The sequence below is a fragment of the Amia ocellicauda genome, chromosome 20 (assembly GCF_036373705.1).
Source record: "Amia ocellicauda isolate fAmiCal2 chromosome 20, fAmiCal2.hap1, whole genome shotgun sequence".
Classification (NCBI taxonomy): Eukaryota; Metazoa; Chordata; class Actinopteri; order Amiiformes; family Amiidae; genus Amia; species Amia ocellicauda.
In genome coordinates this window covers 6091224-6118145 of record NC_089869.1, presented here as the reverse complement: position 1 = coordinate 6118145, position 26922 = coordinate 6091224, and the positions used below count along the sequence as shown (strand labels likewise).

Below are 26922 nucleotides of genomic sequence, written 5' to 3'. Positions count from 1 at the left end.
TTTCAATCTACAACATATTTTCATGCAAGATCTTTAGAAGATCAATAAACAGATTTGTCTCTGAGTTATACACATTTTCTTGGAGCATATATAAGTGTGCGGGTACTACTCTATTTTTAATTTTGACTTTTGTATTTTCATGTGGCAATCCTTATAAGATGTTGGATGGGAGTGTATTTGCATTTCTTATTCAAAAGTGAATAATGATCATAAATACCATTTGCTATAGTAAATGTTCATAAGGTTAGTGATAATGTAAATAAAAAAATATTGCCTTGGAGCTATTTGCATTATTCAATTTATATAATGACTTGTCTATTACCAAAAAGAAGCTTCAAGCAGTGTTTCCGTCAACAGTACTCTGAACCATAGTGAAAGATCAGACTGCCCGTAGAGGCGATTAGAATTGAAGAAATGATGCAGTCATGGGCAAGTTAGCTTTGCATGGTAAATCAGGAAAAGAGTTTGAAGTAAACCTCTACTTCTCTGCAATCCTTAAGGTAAGACAGCAAAGTGCTTGTTGTTATTTGCACTTTTTCCAGGCCTTGAGCTGTAAGCTATAATGATTTGATTATAGCTCTGAGTGGTTCCTTTGGTGCCCCTCTGAACACTGTTACTTGTCATAGTATGCTGTACATAGCTCATAATAGCACATCATCACATTCATCTTCAATAAGTGTTTCTCTTCAGTGGTAACATCCAACTTTTGCCAGCTGGGGAAATTGACAGAATCCGGCCTCTGTGGTCCTTTGGGGAGGGTGAAATTGTCAGCCATTATTTTGTAACCTCCTGGGTAGCTTGTTTTAATATAAGCCTTGCTAGTGCCACAGCAATCTTGTTTGTTTATAGTCAGTTTAAAATGGCACCATCTAGGATTCTGACTGGTAGCTGGAAAAGTAATCTTCTATTGTTCTTTTTCACTCATCATCATGTAGCTTCAGTATCATGATAAAGACTACTGCCACCTACAGTTAGGTCCATAAATATTTGGAAAGTGACCCAATTGTCATCATTTTGGCTTTGTAAACTACCACAATGGCGCTTCACAGTGCAGATGGACAATGACCCGAAGCATAGTATGAAAGCAACCCAAGACTTTTTTAAGGTGAAGAAGTGGAATTTTCTGCAATGGTCAAGTCAATCACCTGACCTTAATCCAATTGAACATGCATTTCATTTGCTGAAAGCAAAACTGAAGGCAAAATGCCACAAGAACAAGCAGGAACTAAAGACAGCTGCAGTACAGGTCTGGCAGAGCATCACCAGGGAAGAAACCCGGCATCTGATGATGTCTATGGGTTCCAGACTTCAGGCAGTCATTGACTGCAAAAGATTTGCAACCAAGTATTGAAACTCACAATTGAATTCATGATAATGTTAGTTTGTCCAATTACTTTTGAGCCCCTAAAATTGGGGGGACCACATATAAAAATGGGTGTAATTCCTGCGCACTTCACCCAATTTGGATGTAACTACCCTCAAATTAAGTCAAGTCCATTGTGGCGGTGTACAGAGCCAATTGTGTCACTTTCCAAATATTTATGGACTTAACTGTATGTAAACTGAGTATTACTTCTCTTATTGCATGTTGGTCTCTGTTGCAGCTATTATATGACATGCTGTTTCCAGAATACCATAACATTACCACTTACTTGTTTTTATGTAGTCACTACACAATTCTTTGAAAATCTCTTACTATTAGATTTTTTTTATCTCACATACACTTTCCTCTGAGATGCTCCCAAACAGTTTTCATGATCCCATAACATTTTTATGCAATGCTCTTTTGACTACCCATCATGGTTTAGGGCACCTCCTAGGCATTTTTTCATGTTTCCAGCCCACGCATCTCAAGACATGCACTATGCAAATGCTTTATCACCTTGAGTAAGTTATTGATCTTGAATGCTGTCCATGTTTCTTTTTATCTCTTTCTTCTTTAATGTCCCAAGCTCTTAGTACTTTGGCTTAAAAAATAGAGTGAATCTAAGGGGAAGTCTTACATTCGCTAGCTTGAAAGTGCATCTATTTCTATTTAATCCATGGATTACTCATACTCAACTCATTTGAAATTCCTGAAATTCCTATGCATATGGTTCTTTCTAGAGACTTTTCATTAATCCAGATTCTCTTTTTTTATACTGAAGGAAAGAGATCTCATTGCCTTATCTGGCAAGCTCAGAATTTCTAAACTGGATGGCTTCTCATATTAAGTCTCCAATACAGCTCAAGCTGCAACCCTCCAGAACTCTAACAACAGTAAAGGAGACATTAATTTTCAAATTACGTTATTTAAATATTCACCACTGAGCACAATTAAAGGCAGTATTAACTTAAAGCTCCATAGCTCCAAATTAGTTATTACTGATATTATTAAATGTTTGTAGTTTTAAAACCAGCTGAACTTTTCACACATACTTTAATGGATATAATCAATGGATTGAATAGAAAAAGATGCACTTTCAAGCTAGTGAATGTAAGATTTCTACTTAGATTCACTCTCTTTTGAGCCAAAGTACTAAGAGCTTGGGACATAAAAGAAAACGAGATAAAAAGAACAGTTTTTGTGTTAGTTGTTACGTCTACCTGAGCACATCCCCATAATCATATTCCTAGGTCGAGGGAAATTATTTCTACATGTTCTGTCGGCCAAGAAATCGCATGTGTTTCAGTTTCTAAGAAGACTGCATTTTGCAGAAGCACAGTAGAGGAAAACAAAATAGAATCAAAAGTATTTCCCTTGACTGATGTGGAACAGATTTTTAAATGTATTTTGATCAGCATCAGTTCAGTTTTTAAACTTGTTACCCAGTTTGAGAAAATGAGGCATGATACTTTTAAAGAAAACATCTCCTGCTTGTTGGGTTGGTTGCTTCATTGCTTTTTACATTAGACCCTGCAGGCGTTCACTGTGTCTTGCTCATGTAATGCATTTTGATCTTATAGAACCTTATCAAGAAGTAGTGTGTATATATGTGTATATATATATATATATATATATATATATATACACTCACCTAAAGGATTATTAGGAACACCTGTTCAATTTCTCATTAATGCAATTATCTAACCAACCAATCACATGGCAGTTGCTTCAATGCATTTAGGGGTGTGGTCCTGGTCAAGACAATCTCCTGAACTCCAAACTGAATGTCTGAATGGGAAAGAAAGGTGATTTAAGCAATTTTGAGCGTGGCATGGTTGTTGGTGCCAGACGGGCCGGTCTGAGTATTTCACAATCTGCTCAGTTACTGGGATTTTCACGCACAACCATTTCTAGGGTTTACAAAGAATGGTGTGAAAAGGGAAAAACATCCAGTATGCGGCAGTCCTGTGGGCGAAAATGCCTTGTTGATGCTAGAGGTCAGAGGAGAATGGGCCGACTGATTCAAGCTGATAGAAGAGCAACTTTGACTGAAATAAGCACTCGTTACAACCGAGGTATGCAGCAAAGCATTTGTGAAGCCACAACACGTACAACCTTGAGGCGGATGGGCTACAACAGCAGAAGACCCCACCGGGTACCACTCATCTCCACTACAAATAGGAAAAAGAGGCTACAATTTGCACAAGCTCACCAAAATTGGACAGTTGAAGACTGTAAAAATGTTGCCTGGTCTGATGAGTCTCGATTTCTGTTGAGACATTCAGATGGTAGAGTCAGAATTTGGCGTAAACAGAATGAGAACATGGATCCATCATGCCTTGTTACCACTGTGCAGGCTGGTGGTGGTGGTGTAATGGTGTGGGGGATGTTTTCTTGGCACACTTTAGGCCCCTTAGTGCCAATTGGGCATCGTTTAAATGCCACGGCCTACCTGAGCATTGTTTCTGACCATGTCCATCCCTTTATGACCACCATGCACCCATCCTCTGATGGCTACTTCCAGCAGGATAATGCACCATGTCACAAAGGTCGAATCATTTCAAATTGGTTTCTTGAACATGACAATGAGTTCACTGTACTAAACTGGCCCCCACAGTCACCAGATCTCAACCCAATAGAGCATCTTTGGGATGTGGTGGAACGGGAGCTTCGTGCCCTGGATGTGCATCCCACAAATCTCCATCAACTGCAAGATGCTATCCTATCAATATGGGCCAACATTTCTAAAGAATGCTTTCAGCACCTTGTTGAATCAATGCCACGTAGAATTAAGGCAGTTCTGAAGGCGAAAGGGGGTCAAACACAGTATTAGTATGGTGTTCCTAATAATCCTTTAGGTGAGTGTATATATATATATATATATATATATAGAGAGAGAGAGAGAGCGAGAGAGAGAGAGAGTGCAAAACAGTAAGGAAACATATTACTGAAAATGTAAGAAAGTTTAACGATAACTTAAAGAAAATATTGTAAATAATACGAGCATTAAAAATGCACAAAATCATCTCGTTATAGGAAAAAATGTAATTGTTGCCCTGACAAATGATGAAGGCACAACAATCAAAAGCACAGATGTGATAATCAAGACAGCTATATAGTATTGATGACAGCAGTGAACAAGCAGAGAGAGAGCTCTCAATCAACACGCATGAAATACCAGATGTGATTCTAGAAGAAGTAGCTTATGTCATAAAGAGGACGAAATATGGGCAATAAACCTGGAGATGATGGAATCACAGTGGTGATCCTAGAAGAAGCTGGAGAGGAAAAGAAGAAAATGATTTGCCAAACTTCTCACAAGGTGTCTCAGAGTTAAACAAATCCCAGATAAATGTAATTGTCATCCTCATTCACAAGAAAGGAGACAGAAGATTTGAAGAACTATAGGCCAAATAGTCAATATCCCATTGGATACAAACTATTTACAAAAGTATTGTTGAGGTCTGAGAAAGTTATGTTGAATGGAGCTACAGCAGAGTGTTCAAGAGTCTGTGTGTCTGTCAGTTTTGTGTGTAGGGGGAAGGTCTTTTTGGGGATCTCATTTATTGAATGACTAGTGGGGGTGCCGTGAATTAGGGGACACGGTCACGGGGGGCAAGTAGATGTATATGGGTGCCCCAGTTCCCGCGGGGTAGAAGTAGGATAAGGTGAGATCAAGCCTTGTGTCTGTGAAAGCTGCTCGGCAAAAATAAATATGTTGCAGTAACCCTGACTCTCTTTAATTATTTGTTATGTTAGTCAAGACGGTGAATCCTGTAGCAAAAGCCTAAATTGCTACAGTATTAACACATTGCTTTCAAGACACCTTGGACTTCTTCCCACCAAGAAAACAAGCAGGATTCAGAAGTGGATATAGCACGATGGATCATATTCAAGTCATCCAAGAAGTATTAGAATGATGGAGAGGAAATGTGCTTTCCGTTTGGCTGGGCATTATCAACTACGAAACAGCATTTGATGCAATCTATATAAGTTCAGTCATCAGGCCTGATGGTCACCTTTCAGCAGGACAATGACCCCAAGCACATAGCCTAAGCGACAAGAAAGTTGCCTGTTTGAGTAAATTAGTTAATACATAAATATAAAATCCTTTAGATCCATATCAGGTCTTTTTTCTTTCTTTCTTAATTTTCTTCTAGATGTTTTTAAATATTAGATCTTAAAGTTTAGGTCTTTTCTACCCCTACTGGCTTTTTAGAAATAGGCATCTACCACTGAGGTCACCCCCCACCATGGACACCTGAGGTGTGAATACCCAAACATTTTGCCAACCAGCCACCACTGCTCTGTATATATGACATGAGAACTTAAATATGACAGCGATGATTTGTATGTAAAACCCCCATATAATACGCTTTTTTTTGTACCTCAAGAGCAATGTCTCTGATTTTCCACCTATGAAGTTTTATTTTGCAGTAAAGCATTGTTATTTCACACTGCCCATTACAGAAGATTGTATTCCAAGAAACATGCTTGTTATGTAATCTTATTATTTGCTTGCATTTCATTTTGTCCTTGTCAAGTGATATTATTTTTAATGTATTGTGTTTTGCACCCCTCTATAATGGTTTTGATCATATCTTATTGTAATTTACATATTAATTGTTTAATACATCACTTTTGTACTATGATCATTATTTTGTTGAATGTGGACAAAGGTATAAGGATTCAATAATAATAATATATTAATTTTACGTTACATTGGACAGTGAAACAAATGTGTTCAATGTAATACATTGCTTTGTAAAATTAGTAGTTTTTCCTGACAATTAAATTGCCTGACAACGGTCTACTCCACAGGTGCTGAGGTGTGTGTGCCTCAGTATATTTGGCTAGAAGTGTTTTCTGTGTCGTTGCTGTTTAATAGAAATACAGAGTTTCGGTGTGAATGCCAATGAAGGAGAGTAAATTGATAGTGGCAATAGGAACATACCTAATTACTGCAGTGATTTGCTATAGATCAAGAGAAGCCAAAGGTCCACCCTGGGGGAAAAAATAAAAATAGCATAGGCCTCTTTAACCAAAACAAGAGACCAGCAGGTGGGATCCTATTGGAAAATGTATTTAAATATATTCAGATTTAATTGAATTGGCCAGTGTGCTGAATCACAAAAAAGAAAGTTCATTGACCCTATGATGAGATCAGTAATCAGAATACTTTTTTAATGCTTTAATTCTGCCCTTAATTGGCATTTCATAGCCTGACCTACCAGAACTTGGAATATGTATTTTTTTGTATTTGAGTGTCAGTGATATTGAACTTCATAGTTCAATACTGAAAGAGAATTTACACCACAATGAAACATTATTATCTGTGCTAATATTGGCTGGAATCCACTTCGTAAGACAAATGAGAGAATGTCTACCACACATTTTAAACTTTTAGTTATGATTTATTTTTTTCTGTTGAGCACCACAGGAAAAGAGTATGAAACGAAAGCTAATCCAAAGATTGCTCAAGAGTATCTCATTTGTTTAAGTATTAATTAATTTTATGTTAATCTTTTTTTGAGAAGTACTGTATGGTTTATGCAGTTGAATCATTCTTAACATTTTTTTTGACTGATACTCCATCTGTCAGCAGACTCGCATTAATTCTGAAGTGCATCCTTTCATTCCATTTACCTCACATACATCTTTTTATTTTAGACCTGTCCCCGACTTAAGAGTCAGGGGAGCAAATTACCAACTGTCCTGCTCCTCCCTGGAGAAGCTATAAATACTGTAGTTTATGACCTAGTTCATCCTCCGTCTACATACAGATGTATATCTACAGTGACAACAAGCAATGTATAATACTTTTTTAAAGCATACAAAGATGATTAACAATGAATAGGCTGATAGCATATAAAATAGAACAGGAATTGTTACTTTGGAAGAAAAAAGGCATCGTGTTCTCTCTTTTTTTTATTTATGTGTTTTATTTGCTTGTAAAAATTGTAATAATAGTAGTAGTAGTAGTAGTCTGAATGTGTTCAATCTACAACCTGTGGATTTATAGTTCCAGTTCAATCTGTGTCACTTTGTCAGCAAGATTTGTAGTCTGGATTTAGCCAGATGTTGCTGAGATTATGTTGGTAGGGAACAGTAGGTATATTCCTGGCTGATTCACTCCAAAACATCTCCTTTAGATAGATAGACAGGGCAGCAGTGTAGGTTTCTGAATGAAAAAATCCTCTCCTACAAAGGAGTCTAAAAGAGAAAGAATAATTGCATATTTACAATTTGTGAAACCACTTTATTTTCAAACATTAAAAAAAAAAAAGAATACTTCCATAAACTGAACCTTCAAACCTGGAAAACACTTTCAAACACTGCTAAAGCAACGTCCTATTTTCAATATATTTTAAGGGAGAGCACAGCTTGTGAAAGTTTTCTGTGTTGGAAGCATTACATTTCATTTTGTTTTTAATCAACCTAGTCTATTCTGACCTGCACTGCAGTAATATACACTCACCTAAAGGATTATTAGGAACACCATACTAATACTGTGTTTGACCCCCTTTCACCTTCAGAACTGCCTTAATTCTACGTGGCATTGATTCAACAAGGTGCTGAAAGCATTCTTTAGAAATGTTGGCCCATATTGATAGGATAGCATCTTGCAGTTGATGGAGATTTGTGGGATGCACATCCAGGGCACGAAGCTCCCGTTCCACCACATCCCAAAGATGCTCTATTGGGTTGAGATCTGGTGACTGTGGGGGCCAGTTTAGTACAGTGAACGCATTGTCATGTTCAAGAAACCAATTTGAAATGATTTGACCTTTGTGACATGGTGCATTATCCTGCTGGAAGTAGCCATCAGAGGATGGGTACATGGTGGTCATAAAGAGATGGACATGGTCAGAAACAATGCTCAGGTAGGCCGTGGCATTTAAACGATGCCCAATTGGCACTAAGGGGCCTAAAGTGTGCCAAGAAAACATCCCCCACACCATTACACCACCACCACCAGCCTGCACAGTGGTAACAAGGCATGATGGATCCATGTTCTCATTCTGTTTGCGCCAAATTCTGACTCTACCATCTGAATGTCTCAACAGAAATCGAGACTCATCAGACCAGGCAACATTTTTCCAGTCTTCAACTGTCCAATTTTGGTGAGCTTGTGCAAATTGTAGCCTCTTTTTCCTATTTGTAGTGGAGATGAGTGGTACCCGGTGGGGTCTTCTGCTGTTGTAGCCCATCCGCCTCAAGGTTGTACGTGTTGTGGCTTCACAAATGCTTTGCTGCATACCTCGGTTGTAACGAGTGGTTAATTCAGTCAAAGTTGCTCTTCTATCAGCTTGAATCAGTCGGCCCATTCTCCTCTGACCTCTAGCATCAACAAGGCATTTTCGCCCACAGGACTGCCGCATACTGGATGTTTTTCCCTTTTCACACCATTCTTTGTAAACCCTAGAAATGGTTGTGCGTGAAAATCCCAGTAACTGAGCAGATTGTGAAATACTCAGACCGGCCCGTCTGGCACCAACAACCATGCCACGCTCAAAATTGCTTAAATCACCTTTCTTTCCCATTCAGACATTCAGTTTGGAGTTCAGGAGATTGTCTTGACCAGGACCACACCCCTAAATGCATTGAAGCAACTGCCATGTGATTGGTTGGTTAGATAATTGCATTAATGAGAAATTGAACAGGTGTTCCTAATAATCCTTTAGGTGAGTGTACAGTAATGACTATAAGCCGTCAAATCCCCCAATATAAGTGGAATGGTACTTTACGTCTTTAACAACATCTATGTTTCATGGGAGGTTACTTCATATTCTCCATGGGATTTATTCCTTTATTTCTGCATGTACTGACATGGACATCAAAAGCGGGGGGCGGGGGGGTTATTACTTTATGTTCCAAGTGGTTATGTTGATGTTTATGGCACAACATCTGTATGTATGCTGTTTGCATGTGTTGTACAAGTTGTATCAATAACAGTGACGATTTATTCAAAATTAGAAGATCAGAATTAGACCTTTTGAGAAAGAAAACTTTGTGTTTGTAAAATACACCTTTTTGAGATATTCACTTATCTTAGCCATCTGTATGAATAAAAGCATGTCGTATTGGTAAAGAGGTTTATTACCTAAAGTCTTATGTCTTGGAGATAAATGTATGCTGAATATTAATTTTGAAATATTTGTTTTAATAATCAGATGAGGATTAATGTAATGTAATTCTGTAGTGAACTTCACAACTGAAAGCTTTTGTGTTTCTGTACAGTAATGCAAAAAGGTGGAAAGATATCTTATATATTTATGAATTTATTTGTTTTTTTATTTATAAATTTGTAACCTACACGCAAGTGTCCAAACAGGACTCAAATTGTGTCAATTTGGTGTCAAATTGTGTTCTCCTCTGTATTCTCTCAGCATCTGTAACTGGTTTCCTGACTGTAGTAGTAGCCTTTAAACCAGCTGCCTCAGTATTGACACATTAATTTGTTGAGCTGTCTTCACGATAGGTGGTGTTCTCTGCTCTCCAAGATCACTTTCCCTGACATCAAACACACAGACAGCTTGCTCTTTGTGCTGGCCACTCTAGAAATTCCCATTATCTTTGTAATGTTCTTGGTGCTTTCTCTTCATTTGCCCTTCACTTTCTCTTGACACTTCACAGAACACACAATCACCATAAGTGGTGGTGCCCCTATCAGTGCTCTTACTCTGCGCTTTAGCATCTCTAGTGTCACACTAGATAATTATATTTTTTTATTTCAGTTTGATTTCTCCTGTTAGTGTTACTAGCAATACAATATTTAAAAAGGAAATGACTTGAAAGAAGGGGGTTTTGAATTTTAATCAAAGTATACCTTGTAGCGATGAGTCACAAAAGATGAACATGTGATTTTGTAAAACTCTTCATAATTAAATGAAAATAACACTAACATTTTAAAAAGCATTGGCTATAATATTTTAGTGTACACAAAGCTTAATATTTTGAATCAGTTATTGCAGGTAAATGCTGCATCTTACGTGGAAGAATAAGACTTCTTTCAATATAACCATCAGGCAAAAACATAATAATAATACAATATGAAAAAAAAGAAGTAGCATCTCAGTCTGTGGTTATGTGTCTTGGACTAGACACAGAAAACAGTTCGGGGTTGATTAGCCTGACAGTGTCACAGTTTTCTCTATTTAGCAGATGGCCGTTGAGGCCAAGTGGAAAGCTTCCTAACTGAAGTGCAGCCTTCTCTGTTCATTGGTTTGACAACTTGCGTTTATTGGGTTCAAATTGTTAAAAGGGGATCTGTCAAGGCAGAGGCGGGGTGGAGGGGGAGGATTTGTTTTTCAGGTGCCCTTATTCAAGTGCAGGTTACATTTCAACATACGATTTCATTTTTTGTTTAAGTTAGATTATTGGGGAGATGGGGGGTGTAGTGTAGGGGGTGTATTATGCATTTCTAATTTAATAATCTGTTTTCTATTTAATGGTTGGCTGCATTAGCATAGCCTGCCAATCAACACTCTGGTTTATGGTAGCAGTATAAGTGTATTAAAGAAAATAGGCAATGTTATGAAATGGTTTCCCCCCCCTTTGTCTATTAAAACATACACAATATTGCTAATTACAATAACCCATTCACTGAGTCTTCTAATTAAATTTCAGGTCAACTGACTACGGAACAACTTATGAGAAACTCAATGACAAAGTAGGAGCAAAAACAATTCTGAGCTACTTGTATGTCAGCCCCAATAACAAGAGAAAGGTAAGGTACTTTTTATTTTCTTACTCCAAACATTGGGCATCTTTAATGTCTTTAATCCATTTTGGTTGCTGAAACCCTGTGTCTTTGCAGATCATCGTTTCAATACTGGCTAGAAATGCATTTGTCAGCTTCAAGGACAGTAGTGGAGTTAAAAAAAATAATAAAAAGAGTGATCTTGCCTTGGTCATTTATTTCTTAAGAAACATTGAAAACAGTATCCTACCCATTCTTCATAACTAAAAAACAATTGTTCCCTGTGTTTTTGATTTATATCTAAATGAAGAAGTGCCAACAGTATATTCCTTAGTAATGCCACAAAATAACAATTTAATAGATAGCAATACAATTAAGCATTATTTTAAATTGATAGCATTAGATGCAATCTTGTGTCATCCTTTGCTCCTGATGTAAAGGCTGGACAACAAAATCTGTCAAGCCTGTCAACAAAATCTAACTCACTCACAACAGCAGAAAATTAATGTATAGATCTGTTAACTGTCAAAAGTATCTCAAAAGGGCACACTTTCAGTTAGTCACATAGGAAATTGTAGGGTGTATAGTCCATGTTCCCTACCATCTACTGAGGTTTTATGTCATTAAGAAGGACCTGCTTTATTAGCAACTTGACATTTGCAGAAGTAGTCACCCTACTCGTAAACTATTGTCTTCTGAAAATGTTATAGGGAGTTGTGTTGTGATGCATTCACCCCACACTTCTCCAGTCAATCACCAGAGGTCATCATCCCCAGAATTCTAACCCCAGCTTCCGACATTCCACAGTAACAATTGCAATTATCCAATTAACATTCCTCGTCACCATGCGTACTTCTTAAATCAACCCTTTACTCCCATTGGACTACACTCCCTCCTCCATCTGCTGCACTTATATAACTCCCTTTGCTGTAGTCACTTATTGTGAAGTCTTGTTCTCTCTCTAGTGACATTTCTGAGCCTTGTATTCCAGTGTTTAGCCTTCTTGTGTACCAGTCCCTTGTGTTTGTTTTTTGACCTCCGACTTTTGGATTCTCCTGACCAGTCTGTTTGTCCGAGCTAGTTCCCTTAGCCACGTATACTGCTTTGCCCCAATTGTTCCTATTTGCCGGCCCTTGACTCCTTTCCTGACCTGACCTATCTCCTGTGCTCTGCACCTGTGTTCATCACCCCTGGCGTACCCATCATGACATGTGTGTTTTGAGTGTTAGAATGTATGCAGGGCCTTTATATATGTTCTCCCATAGATGGATGTGGAAGAAAAGGGGCTTTTTTCACCCTTTTTCACTGCTATCCTTGTACAGCTGCATGAAATTGAATTAAGGCAGTGCAAGATGAAAAACAAACACCAGTCTTTTTATGAGTTTTTTTTTTTTTTTCCATCAATAAGATGGCAAACAAACACATTTTGTTTTTGGTTTTGGGAGAATTTTTGTGGGTACTAGGGTGAATATGTGAGTGGGCTAAAAACATAGAAGGCACTTTAGGCAAAGTGTAAACGATATCATTTTCCCAAAGCTTGTGTGCTTTGTTTCCCTGTTAGGACAACCATAAAAGAGTTGCTTTCCCTGCCAAATACATGAATTTGCTGTGATGAAATAGTGATCCATTTCCTTTTGCCTGATTGTTTGCCTGCGTATGTGTGTGTGTCTAGTGTCTGTGTATGACACAGTTCTAGTGATGTTTTCCTGGTCCCAGTGCTAATAACAGATCTTAGGTTTTAAGTAATTAAAATTATTTCAACACTCACACTTAATAAAAGCATTGGCCTGCAATTGATGTGTGTGCTTCTCTGCTGTTCAGGAACAATTACAGCCTAGTGAATCTCAACTCCCAACAACAGGCAGGTGGGTGGAATATGAATGCTGCCTTATTTGAGATCTCCTTGCTTTTGTGTTCAAAGGCTTTCAATGGCCCTTTATCTTTGCACAGCTTCTGGAATGAGCATGCATTTACAAACACAAATGAATATTTCATGTCACCCATTTGTAGCAAACCTGTAAAAACAAAAACTTGATATTCCTCCCGGGGGCTCATCCAAACCCTAATGAATGTGAAAGGTATTCAAATTACTTTGACAGTTACATGGCTAACATGTTTAACTGTGTGTAAAATAGGCAGTTGTGGTGCTCACAGTGGACAGTACAACGTCCTTATCGTTTTGTCCAAACCTAAAAGAAAAGGTTAAGTTTTGTTTCATTGACAGGCAATATCTGCTTTTTAAAAATCTTAGCAGTTTTTTTTATTATAATTTAAAATAAATTTCTTTATTTCTAACAGCCACTTTGTTTTATGTGTTTGAGTTTCTACTTAGTGTTTTAAAGGGGCAAAATCAAAAGTGATAAAAGTGTTAAAAGGTGGATCTAAAAATGTTTTAAAGGTTAGATACAAGGATACAGAGTATGTTAAAACCATGTCGGTAAATTTGAAGTGATCTGGTCTGTCCTGTGCTTGAGTTTATTTATTTATTTGTTTATTTATTTATTTTTATCCAATAAATATTGATTTAATATTTCACTTACAGTGCAATGCATTTTTCTTCTGTCAGCTATTTATTTCTGGAAGGTCAAGGGCATATAAGAATGTGTATAAGAATAAATTGTTTTTAAAATATATTAATATTATTTTATTGATTTTGCAATGTGGATGTATGTTTGAGAGTGTAAGAGAAGTGTGAATGATCCTTCTTGATGTTTTTGTTATTATATTACTGGCCTATAGTTATATTTTCGTACACCCTTATGTTTTGTGTGGTTCAGCCTGACACCCCCCCCCCCTGTACTTGTTGATCAAATTAAATTAAATTCCACTTGTTTAATGTTTGTCTCCAAAAAGAGTTTCTTCATTTTGGGTAAAATAAGTGTTGAATTGTAGATGCACTCTGATCCCTGTGATTTAACTGTCTGAAAGCACCCAGCAGTTGAGTTTTTTGTTTTTCTTGGTTAAAAAACACAGCTGCACTGCATTTAGCAGCATACCTGTAATGTGCAGTCCTTGAGAGTGTCTGTCAGAAATCCATGCAAGCGTAAACCCAGTGGATTTTGCATCTGTGGGAGAAAGTCAAATTGAATCAGCAAGGTTCTGCACAGACTATGGTGGTAATGTGGTGGAAATGAACAACGTTGTGCTGGAAAAAAGGGGAACATCTGTCAGCCCTTAGGCATAATGTGAAAATGTCTGTAATAAACATCATCGGGGGAAGAAAGGACAAGTGGATGGATGTAAACAGACCAGTGGCAGAAAAAGTTATTCTCGTGTAGTTCGACAAGTGTATTTAATGTATTATTTAATTCTTACATTTGAACCTATCTTGGTAAATAGTCATGCTGCTTATCAATTTGTTTTGAAGGTTTCAAAATGACAGTGTTGTTTCCACTCTCCTATGTGCTGTCTGTTGCTGCCTGGTGCTGTTTCTGTTCTGCCATTTCTCTCTGCCCATCTACCACTGGATGTTTTGAGGCTAGCATGTAACATATTCTGTTTTGTTTTTTTGTAATAAACAAATCAATCCTAAATAAATAAACCTTGACTGAAAATGATGCCGGAGGCATTTTTCACATGTTTTTTTTAAGTTAATATTCTACCGTTTACAGTTTATTATGCTTTTTCATAGGTTTATTTAAAGTTGTGTATTTTCTCTGTAATTTAGACCTGAAATGACAAGAGGTCAGATGAGCCTTTACAGTACACAGAGTAATGAGCAATCATAAAGCTGTCATCTCATTATTGAAGTTTCACAATTTAATTATTTTATCCTGTCATATATAACATCTACAAACCAACACATTATCAAGCTGATACCTTTATTTAACTTTCATATCCCCATGAATATGTATATTTCAGTTACACATGGAGGATTTATTATTAACGGTATTATTGGATTGTATTATATATGCGATATGGAGTATAGGTTTCAAGTATTTTATATTTGCTTCATTTTTGGATGTCACCTGGGACACAAATGTAATTGGAGTTGGCAACAGCAGGGAATGGCCTGTTCTTTCATCCAAGCATTTATCCCATCATCTCTGTCCAAGTTTTTTGACATTTAGTCTGAATCGCTTTTTATATATATTTGGCAAAGCATAGTGTTGATGTTTTTCTAGCAGGTGTTTTCATTGAGTTTTAATGCAAAAAATAACCATCAAACTGAGAAATGTGACATACAGGGGGAAAATCATTTTCTGTCTTTAATTGTATGTTGTGACACTGGGGGGGGGTGTTACCTGCGGTGTCGGAGCTCTATAGGACAGTTAGGAAACATAAAGCGGGGTGTGTTGCAACAAAGTGAATATTTATTTACACAGTGCTTGGTGCACTTAAACAAAAGACAGACATAAAACAAAGCCTAACTACTCATTGAGTCTAAACTACACATGAAATGGGTTTCTCTCTACATGATAGATAATAAAAGACACACAAGACAAACAGCAACCAGTACCAAATCCAAAATCCAAAGCCGAAATCAAGTTCAAGTTCCAAAGTCCATTACTGTACACAATCTTCTCTCGCTTTTTCTCCCTCACTCTCCTACTACACAGTGCTCCTCCTGCCTCACCACCCCAGGAATCCGGTCACTTCCCATTTTATCACAGGTCAGCTGCTTTTGCATTTATTCCTCTCCCCCCTGAGTCTGGGGAGGGACAATGCACCTCGGGGCGGTTTGGCCATCTCTCAATCCGCACAGCATCACCGTATATATATTAATATACATGTCAGATATTGAAAAACTGACAGCAAAGAGAGAAGGACCAGGGCCTTTGTGTAGTAGATCACCAGCTTTTCAACCCCTCAGTTAAATGTGATTGCAAGGCTGGAACACTTGAAACAGCTTTGGTGGTTCATGTAGATATCTGAAAACCATCACTCCCTTTTCAGTCTCTTGGACGAGGGTCTCTTCTGGACAAATGTGGAAAAACATATTCTGAATGTAGCAGTGAAGTCTGTCTGTCAAGGACACCTAAATAATAATAAAAAGAACAATTAAGGGACCAAACACATTCATGTATAGAATGCTGTATATAATAAGGTTGGATTTCACACATGGCTCTTTTGCACGCAACTACATGTGCTGGCACCGGCTGAATCCACACAGCCTAATGAGTGAAAAGCCCATGACACCCAAAGTGCAGTCCCCAGGTGTGTGTGTGGGGCGGGGGGGATTGGACTAGGGGAATGAGGTCACGCATTAATTGAACTCCACAACACATGTATTTTAGATTGAAAGAAAAAGGTCTGATTTGTATTTTATTAACCGTCAAGATCGCAGGAAGCATGTGTTCAAATCCCAGCTTGTTCAATTTCGGTGACTGCTGCTCACATTCTGCTAAGGGAGCAGACCTTTGTGTCAGCATCCCAGGACTATTGTTGACATTTACAAACCTCTTATGGAGACCTCACTTCTCAGCAGTCATACCACATCCCTGAACATCTGCCCTTTAGCCCTGGGCATCAATTAAGCACTCTTCTGTAGAGTTTTAGATGTATGGTTAAATACACTGAATCCTTTAATTTTGCTGACGTGGTTGTAAAATGATGTATCCTGGGTTTATGGATAATTGGCAAATAGGTTGATCTTTAATAAGCAGAAGGCTACATTGTAGTTCTTTTTTTACCTACAAAGAGAATAAATGATGAAAAAGTAACCCACATTTGGCTACATTATCTCTCTATGCTGTAGGTCCATTTATGAAACATTGAAAATGTATTTCTATGTATTGTTCAGTCAAGTGTCCTTTTCCAAAGATCGGGCAATACAAGTCTTTCACCCTTATGTCCTTTCGTCAACTAAAATGATAACCCTATCACTCATTTTACTTACATTTGAATAAGGCTTGCTAGTAAGAACTTTCTCCACCCCCCCTTTCCCCAAACACACACACGCACACACGCACACACGCACACATACACATACATTTGTTTCTGATTAACAAGATCATACACAATTAGTTATTTTCTTCCCACCAAAAATAACATATATTTTCATGTGTATTTTGTAGTTCAGCCACTAGATGGTAGTTGATTCTTTGCAATTGTGTTGAACTGCAGGCTTGTTTCCAGAACTTAAGGCACAACATCATGCTGTGTGCAGGGAGATGTGCCGGGTTGGAGCAGGTTTTTATTCTTACAGAATAATTATGCAGAGTCTTAATTAGGTGTCCTAATCACATTAAAAGCTTTACAGTCTGCTGTACACACATGGAAAGCTCAAAATGGGCTCTGGTTTTCTGAATCATTCCACATCTTGCTCTTACGTGTTTTCTGTAAAGGCTTAATACAAGACTACAAACAGTTGAGTAGCAGATTAGCAGATTCATCTGAAACTTATCTCCTGAGAACATCCTGGAGAAGTGGATTTATTTATTCACATATCTGTCAGTATTGATGTTGTTTATTTCTGAAAAGCTCTTTGGTTGTTTAGGTGTAGCATAAGCATTAACAATAAGAATTTCTTCTCATTTAACTTCAACCCCGTGAGTGAGAGCTAAGTTCTATCTCTCTGACCTTCGGTTTGCCTGTAAAGTTATCCAATATTTCTGACTTCTAAGGTTTTCTATCTTCTTAGGAAAGGCCATGAAAGTGCTGAACTTTTCACTCGGGACCAATACATTAGATTTGAACTGAGACTTTAAATTTAGAACATTGATTTATGTTGAAACACTAATTTCTCATACTAAATAAGGAATAGTAAAGAAATTGAATAAACTTTGCTCTCCATTCTGAACAAATTGAAGTCGAAGACTCAATTTAAACTGAAGAAAAATAAATGTATTCGGACTGACAATGGCATGCTAAAGTGAATAAAGTGCACTATGCATTAAAAAAACATAGCACATAATGTCTTGATACCAAGTTTAGGAGAAAAACCCCACGGAGACATTAATTTGAAATGGGGAAAGGGAATTTGGTTGATCATACTGAATAATTTAAGTGAGAACTGTGAAGCCCTATCCAAATGCAAAAAGGTGCAGAGAAATGTGGCCCTACAGAATTCAACTGACATTTTATTATTCCTTATGATTGTTCAAATAAATACTTATGTATTTAAATATATTTATAACCCTGGTACATAATACTAAGAAAATAATTACAACCTCATTCTGAAACAGAAAGAAGATACAAGATTACATTAATAATTATAACTTTTGAAATAAGAAAATGTAATTTTGTCCCCCTATTTTCTGAAAATATCTTCTAAAACACAACCAATCAGTACATTTACTGATGGAACATGCAGTAGTTTTCAGAAATGTATGCTTACATTTAGTAGTACAGTACATATGTAAAATCCTGAATTTATGTACTACCAATTTACCGGAAATGCCGGTTTTACGGAATTAAAGTGTTTGGGTTGTTAATTGAGCTTGGCTGCTCTCTAAACCACACAATCGAATAATACTCTGTAGCAGAATTGTGCCTGTTCCCTTTCTGAGAGGGAGGACAAAGGGTTAATATACCTTTATCTGTATTTTGTCCACAAGTTAAGGAGCCCAAATCATATATTGCCTCTTGAGGGATAGACATGATACTGCTGCAAAATGGAATTCCTTCAGCGCTTTCTTCTGGAAGTCTGCACTGCAAGTAACAAGGCAGAGCCAACATTTGAGTCCATATTCCAGTGTTCTAGGCAGCTTAGCACATAGGCGGACTGGCCATCTGGCAATTCTGCCAAATGCCTGATGGGCCAGGCCATTTTTTAGTTCGGAGGGCCAGTCGAATTTGAAAATAAATAATATATTTGTTTGCAGTATTTCGTATAACGAGCATTTGGCTGATATGTGCAATGGCCAGCCCTGCTAATAAGGTCAATGGGCCAGTCTGGCATTCTGAATGGCTGAGGAGGAGGCTAAGCTCATAGTTATGCAAATGTACATTCAAAGTCAAACACGCATGAGAGGTGAATTGGAAAAAACGTAAAGGTGGTGCCGAAAAAGCGAGAGATAAAAAAGATGTTCTTGAGGCAGAAGCTGCTAAATGTGCTACATTAACGAAGTTGTTTTCAAAGAGTTGTGGTTCTACTGCTGTAGCAGACAATAGCGCAGTAGTCAAAGGTGCTGGCGCACATCTAGCGTTAGTTATTGCTGAAGATAATATGTTGTCTATAAGGTTTGTAAAGGCTGTACAGTAACAGTAGGAAGGTCACACGCTCCTTACAATAACAGCATTTATCATAGAATCTGGACAACAGGCTGATTCATGTTGAGAAGTATGGCATATAATGTTACTAAAAATAAACTACAGTATTTATAGTAGATTTAAATGGTAATAGTATTTATTGTCATTTTCATTTTTTCAGTACATAAGAACGCTTATATTTACGGATACATTTTTTAATCAAACATGGCTGAGCAAACATGTTTATTGTGCATAAAACTACATATTTGTAAGGGGTAAGTCACAATTTAGTTGTTTCTCTATTGCATCTATCTCAGTTAAGGCAAAATCTATAAATATATTACACATTTATTTATTAAATTCAAACGAGTGACCAGTCTAACGACAGACTAATTAGGCAATTGGAGGATTCGGGGGAGAACACGTAACAGGCAGTAAAAAGATAAATAAAAGATAATTATAAATAAACTGAAAGCAATTGTCTTAGGATAGTGCTGGACCATCTGACATAATGAGGATATTTTGATGAAAACCCGCTGAAAAAAGTGATCAATCAAAACAAAGAGCCCTAATAAAGTATTATGAGCTCCGTGTCATGTATTTGACATTTATTTAGTGATCTTTATCTTATATCACAAGTAGGATGTTGCTGGGCCCAGCACAGGCAGTGTGGGCTCCCGGTCTACTGGTCCCAGTGATGTTAGACTTTGCAGAGACATGGCAGAGGTGAGTGCAGGGAGGTACACAGATGTATTATGTTAGCTAAATATGTAATAGTAATTAACACTTAGGGTAGGTTAGAGGGAACACATATGACATGACAACCATAATCCTTATTAACTGTTTTTAATCTGTGCTTTACAATTTTCAAATTAGTTTATTAATTCATTCACCACAAGGATGAGGCTAAGCCTAGCATAGACAGTGAAGCAAATGACAAGGACACCCAGGACCATCATCAAGTTGAGGAAAGAGAACAAACAATAGAGAGGAATGCCCCAGAAAAGTCAACTTTTGACAATTTTGCATGGCCTAAAGCAACAGATTTCATCCATCCAGTGCAAACCTCAAGAAATGCTGTTTTAAAGAAAGTATTTCAGTGTGACGATGGCACAGATCAGAAATGGCTGGCATACTGTGAGAAAACTCACACATTACATTGTGCTGTATGTTGTTATCAACTTCTACGCTGGTCCAACTTGTTGAGAGACATACCATGTTATAGGCCTGGGGTACAAGTTCTTACTCACACTGTCACCCAGGTAGCCTGGTAGCCTCATAAATTCATAAATCCAACGGCCATTTGGAGGCATTTATGCTGATGGCAAATGAAAAATAAATACTTATGGCTCTAGATATCGATGTTGTCATTGACAGATTGGCATAGAAGAGTGAACTGCTGCTAAACAGACAGACAGACAGACAATGTGATAGCAGAGCAGGACAAGAAGAAGTACAGACCAACAGGCAGACAGACATATTGACACAGAGGAGAACAAGAAAAAACTTAAACAGATGGAGTGGCACCGACAGACAGAGTGGCAATAAGGAGAGGCATAGACAGAGTGACTGCAGAGAAGATGCAGGGACAGACGGCACAACAGGGAGGCAAGGCAAAGGAAGCACACCTATAGTGATGCGTAGTATCTCCAGTTGTTGTAGTTTTATAGTAATATTTGTCTTAAACATGTTCTAAAAGTGCTGGTCAATAAAGGAGAAGGACTATTTATCAACAGTCAGATTAAAAGTGGAGAAATCGGTTGTATACGTCCTGTGTTAGTGGCATTACCCCCGTGTGGAATATTAGGAGTGGTGGTATGCATGGTGGGAGGAGGCCAGTGGGGGTGGAGGGGGTGTTTGTGGTTTGGGTATTGAGGGGGCTGGTGTGACTAAAATGCCAGGGTTGAATTTTGGTCCCAGTCCACCCCTGGCTTAAACACATATGAAATCAATGTGAGATATATTTTATACATATATTGCCAGGACTCTACCTTGCCGAATTTAAGAGCTGTATTCTTAGCAATCACTCAAGCTCACGGGCGTAGGTTTAGTTTCAGGATTTGGAGGGTTCTTTGATCGTAACATTTTCAGGGGACTGAGAGAAAATAAATACTATCTAGAGACTCCACTGAGTCATGCACTTCGAGTGGGCGTCCCTCTAGATGTCAATATTTCGGGGGATGCATCCCTAAGCTTATGGAGCCAGGCATACATTATTGGGGGGAACAATTTCACGTTCTCTCAACATTGGGGTGGACTTGTCACCCCCCACCCCCCCCAACAAGCCTATGCTCAAGCCCTCTGTACAGACTTGATTTGATTTTGTTTTGCTCTTCAATAATTAATTGTCATTATTCTGAGCATGTGTTTAAGATTCAGGGGGGTAGCATTGCTCAGAAATAAATTGATTCTCCTCCCTGTAGATAATTACTTGAACACTCCCCTTTTACCAAGGGACTGAGTATTACCTGTCATACTGGTATACAGTCTAGCTGAGGTAATTTGCAAAATGTAACCTATAATGACTTTTAGAATAGGAGCTGATGAGATTATGAAAGAGTTGAAACACTCAGCATTTTACTTGGCAATGCCTCAGGCAGTGGATAAATGCAAGATGATTGATTAGTATTTTAATTTATTTATCCTTATTAGCAAGAGTTGCCACTTTATCAGGTTTCATTGAAGCTATTTTTTACATTGCATTGCAGTACACCTGGGGTGTGATAACAAATGTGAGGAACCGTATCTCAGATCTGTCACTGAGATGGTATAATGGGAGAGCTTAATCTTTTTTTAGTCAGAAAAGTCACTCTACATGATGAGACAGGAGACCTTCTATTTGGCATTCATAAGGTATTTATCCAAAGACTTGTCTGACCATACTAGTTAAATCGACACACGTGGGCACAGAAGCTGAACACACACACCAAAAAATGCCACAACATGTTTCTTTTCTCTTTTACAGGTAAACTCTCTACTCTTCTGAAGTTACTGCTGTTGAGGAATATCTGTGTGTGACAACTGCAGCTGAGTATTGTGTGAAAAGAGTGTTTAACGCTTTTCAGAATTCCCCTGGCTATTAGCTGTCTAGACATAGTTAGTGTTTATGATAGTGTTTATTACAGCTTTGCATTCCAGCATCTTTTCCTCTGTGCATGTGGGTGCTGCATGTGCTGCATGTGGGACTGAGATAAACCCAAAATGAGACATCTGCGTGTATTTGAAGGTGGCAGCCCACCAAGAAGTACAATTTTGTGTACCTGGTGTAATGCATTTTGTGCGGCATCTCCCCTTCGATAATATGTTTAGTGAAGGTCAGGGGAAAAAGTGGACGAACCAAGTCCTATCCTCTTCATCTTTGTCATTTGACAAAGATAATTGTTTGGGTTCACTGCCAGAAAAGCATACCTGGAAAGGGGGGAAATGTTGTTTCCTGTGTTCCTAATCTCTTTGAAGTTGACTTAATAATACAAATACTGTCATCAGTACAGGGAATTGTTTAAATTTATTATAATTTTTATGTCAGTAATGGTGATGAAAGGGAACATGGAGCTCCCAGTATAATTATCAGTAAGGTTGGTTTCATTGTGAAGCATCTTTAGGGGGTGATGTAGTGCTTACTTTCTATAAAAGATCAAGCTGCCTGCAATGAGAATGATAAAACTCCCTGAGTGGCGTGTGTGAAGTGTTTAAGAAATGAACAGGGAGGGGAAGCTCTGTCTGGGGTGTGAGAGGGACCGGTCTGACCCACTCCAATGTGCCCTGGAGGTTTATCCAGAGATATCCTTAACACCTCTTGAATCAGAGGGCGTGCATTTATTATTGTACATGTAGAGCACTGTGGCATTTCTCCTGTGAAATCTTCATTGTTATTTTTGTCAGCATTGGAAATACACATTTAATTACATTCAATTGGATATCGTAACAGTTCATAATGGAAAATCCCTAATTTATATTTAATTAATCAGTTTGTTTTCTTTAAAATGGTCAACACCTTGTGCTTTATATACCCTTGCCCCCCACCGTACTTAAAGGGTGTACAGGTATATGACATTTTACATGTCAGTTCCTGGGTTCTTCAACTAGATTGAGGCTCTTGGTATATATTTGCAGTACAGTTTTAGTGTATAATGGCCAAGCTTCCCAGAACTCAATTTGCTGCAGATGAACACAGACTTTATGTATTTTTTAATGAGGCTGACGGTTCTTTATTAGCTCTAACCTTGATTACAATGGTTAATGTTTGAATATCCCTTTCACATGGAACCACCACGCCTTCACAGTTCAAGAATGCTTGTCTTTAAGTCTGGATCATCTTCAGATTTGGCCTTTTTGCAATGAGGAACAGTAGGGTTAGTCAGAGAATGGAAAGCTGAGAAACTAACCACACAATTAAGTCTCATTTAGGCTGTCTAATCTATAATTAAGACACACTATAGAACTCCTCTACCTACAGTTTTTTACTTACAATGCATTGCCCTTTGAAATAGATAACCCTTTTAAGTGCTTATTATTACCTCAAGGGCATGGTATGTATTTGCACCATAGAGTGAATGCAACTTTATAAGCAGCTCCGAGTTATATTAAATAATGAAAGTCTATGGACTAAACGTAAGTCACTGAGCCTTGCATCTATCCTGAACATAATACTAATACATATTATAAATGATAAAGCGCTCTTCAGGGAGATCAGGTTGATGATCTCCATTACCTAGATAACAATTCCTCTTTGTCAAAGCAGTGGAAAGAGGTTGAGTTCACAGACCTTTGCAGACAGGAACAATATGAGGCGTGCAGCTGTTAATGATATTCACACCTTCAATATGGAAATAATGGACAATTATGCTACATTGCACCAGCTTCTTTATCGTGGTTATAAAATGTTATGACAGAAAGCGTACCTTCGTGTCAGATTTAAATGACAGATTTTTCAGGTTCCTTTACCCCCGAACAATTGAGGACAAGAGCATGTCGTTCTTCATCATTGGAGCTCTCCTCTCTTCTCCACCTTGCTGCCTCAGGGCAAAAGGTCAAGCTGACACTGATCGAATCTTCAGCTCTGTGAAGAAGCTCATGGAATCTCCATAACCCATTTTTATCCTTCACCATGATGTATTGATTTTCAAATTGCAATACATTTTAACTAGAAAGGCTGGTGTAGCCCCAGCAAGGCCTGTGTGCAAAAATCAATAAAAATGCAAGTAACCCAAAAATTAAATCTCCTAATGTATTTTCTGCATTGTAAACCTGGTAAGATTGCAGAATGCTTGGAGAATAAAGCTCAAATATGGCAGAAGCAGAATTGTAAGCGTAAGCACTTTTATTTTATTTATTTTATTATTTTTTTCCCAAGGTACTGAGATTGCGGCCTAGCAAAAACAACAACAACAATTGCAAAGTTTCTTTGCTGATCGTGAACCACTGTCCCACAGCGATCTAGAGCCGACAAGACTAGGCTTTTTGCATTATTGCTGTGTCATTTTGCTGTCTTTTTCTAATGTTCATTTAGCCCCAAAGCTACATATACAGTATATCAGATTTACTCCTCCTTTTTCTTTTAAATAACTTTGAGTCTTGTTATTTCCATAATGTTATATGATTATGGGAAGAGATAATGTCTTATTAAGCTTTATAGTTAACTGATTAATTATATTTTAGTTCATTATATCTCATAGATATGGCAGAAGCACAAAAACGATTACAGCTTTCAACTGAGAACAAACCTCTGGGGAAATTAGAGATTAGAAGGCCTGACTGAACACTGATTAACAAAAACTGAATAAAAGAAGAAGAACACAATATTGCAGGTGTAATATCTCACCTGTAGCTAAACATTGTTGGCATCATCAGACAAAATATATTCCAAATATTACTATAAGCATTCTATTTTAAAGACATGGTGACAGAACACATACATTTACACATGACCAACATCAGCTGGACAAAGTGCATTTTGAAGAGACTGAATAACATATCCTCATAAAATTATAAAAAGTTAACAATTGTATTATTATTTTATTCCATAACCAAGAAAAGGCAATAGAATGCTATGCTGTAATACTGCTATTTCTTCAGAAGTTTGTTGTGTTCATTTTTCATATTCTACATATGCCACTGACAGGAATTGTTTGATTCATTTTTTAAACCCTGCCTAACTTGTATTTAACCCTAATTTTACCTAAACTGAAATGAATACACCCGTAATTTGTAGTGTGAAAGAAATAGTATAGATAAAAGAAGATGTAGAAACACAGTTGGAGAGAGAAAAATGTGTCATATGTAGATTACCATAGAAACAGAATGTTCAGGAACTTCAGGTTGCTTGGAGCTGTCAACAATAATTTAAAAGTGTTGCTAAATTTAATCAAACTTATTGAAAGATTTTGTTTTCAGCCGTTGAAGATTTGTAGAACAGGCTGCAAATAGGCTGTCTCCATTTAAGCAATACAACGTGTCTGGCTAGCAAACTAGAAAAGTGCCCGGGTGCACTAGGGCACTGAAACCAAACCGCATACGTGAATGAGGGTGAAAGCAATTTGTCATACCTGTATTAAATTAAATGTATTCATCAGTCACAAATTATACAACGGATGCTTGATGGTGTATGTTTGTATGGCAGTGGCTTCTTATTTCAGCCCATTGGAAATCCATTGAAATCCTGATCATTCTTAGTCAGTTTAAACACTAACAAGATAATGGGCATGACTGTGTCCCTAGGCATGTGGAAGTGGCTTTTTAAGGGTAACTTGAATTAGTATGATGAAAACCTCTGTCTTCAACACAGGAAATTTGCCATAGACAGTAATCCTCCTTTCTCTCTGTTCATCCTCAAATGTGTGTGCATCTCATAAAATAGCCTCTTCATTTTTACATTGTGTAATTATCTGTGGTGTAAAACTCAGTTTCTTTATTATTTTGCTTCGTATTATTCCGTTTGCTGACCACTTTTTAAAAATGCATATCCTATAGTTTTTCAATAATTGAAATGACACTTATATCTGCAATACATCTGAATATTTATGTTATAACATTTGGTGCAGATTGGGTGTCCAGATTCTGTTATGGTCCCCAAGGACCCCAAAACTGTCAGCACTATAGTTACAATTGAACACTAATAGAAAAACACAGATTTCCTTTTAGAATATATAATTTAATCTGACCTTTAACCTTTCCATAGCAAGATACTGCTTGTTGAATACATTGCAATGTACCCACAGATATTAAACACTTAATGTCTCTAGGATCTAGGATTCTTTTAGGGGTAATATTACTATGGAACATAGATAGTAACTCTTACATTACATTTCCAAAAATGCTCTCCATTTTGGGATACTGCAAACAAAACAACAAAACATATTTGATTGCTTATAACACCTTATGAGTGGCAGTTACAATGAAGGTCACTCTAGAACACATAAAGGAAACCACATACGTATAGAGCTGTATGTGAAAATATTATTTGGGAACTCTGACTTTTCCTAGGGTTAATATTTTTCTGCCTTATAACTGCTTTCAGGATTGAAGATAGTCACATTTACCATTGGACACATATAGGAAACCATATAAGGGCTGGTAGAATATGACCCTGAATTTAACCTTTGACCTTTCTTTCAAGGTCAAACTCACTATGACTACTACAAAAAGTAAATGCTAGAAGTAATGCTCAGAGCTTAATCTGACATCAGATTTGTAAAGAACATCATAAGTTTACTGAGAAAAT

General features: G+C 37.5%; 1 protein-coding gene across 2 annotated transcripts in view; it reads left to right on the top strand.

Moving 5' to 3' along the window:
- The window catches only part of LOC136715722 (VPS10 domain-containing receptor SorCS1), a 193489-nt gene that overhangs the window by 105054 nt on the left and 61513 nt on the right, over positions 1-26922 (top strand). For both annotated transcript variants that reach the window (XM_066693092.1, XM_066693093.1), the window contains exon 3: positions 10997-11096. In XM_066693092.1, the coding sequence (XP_066549189.1) occupies positions 10997-11096 (100 nt within the window). The remainder of the gene's footprint in view (positions 1-10996; positions 11097-26922) is intronic.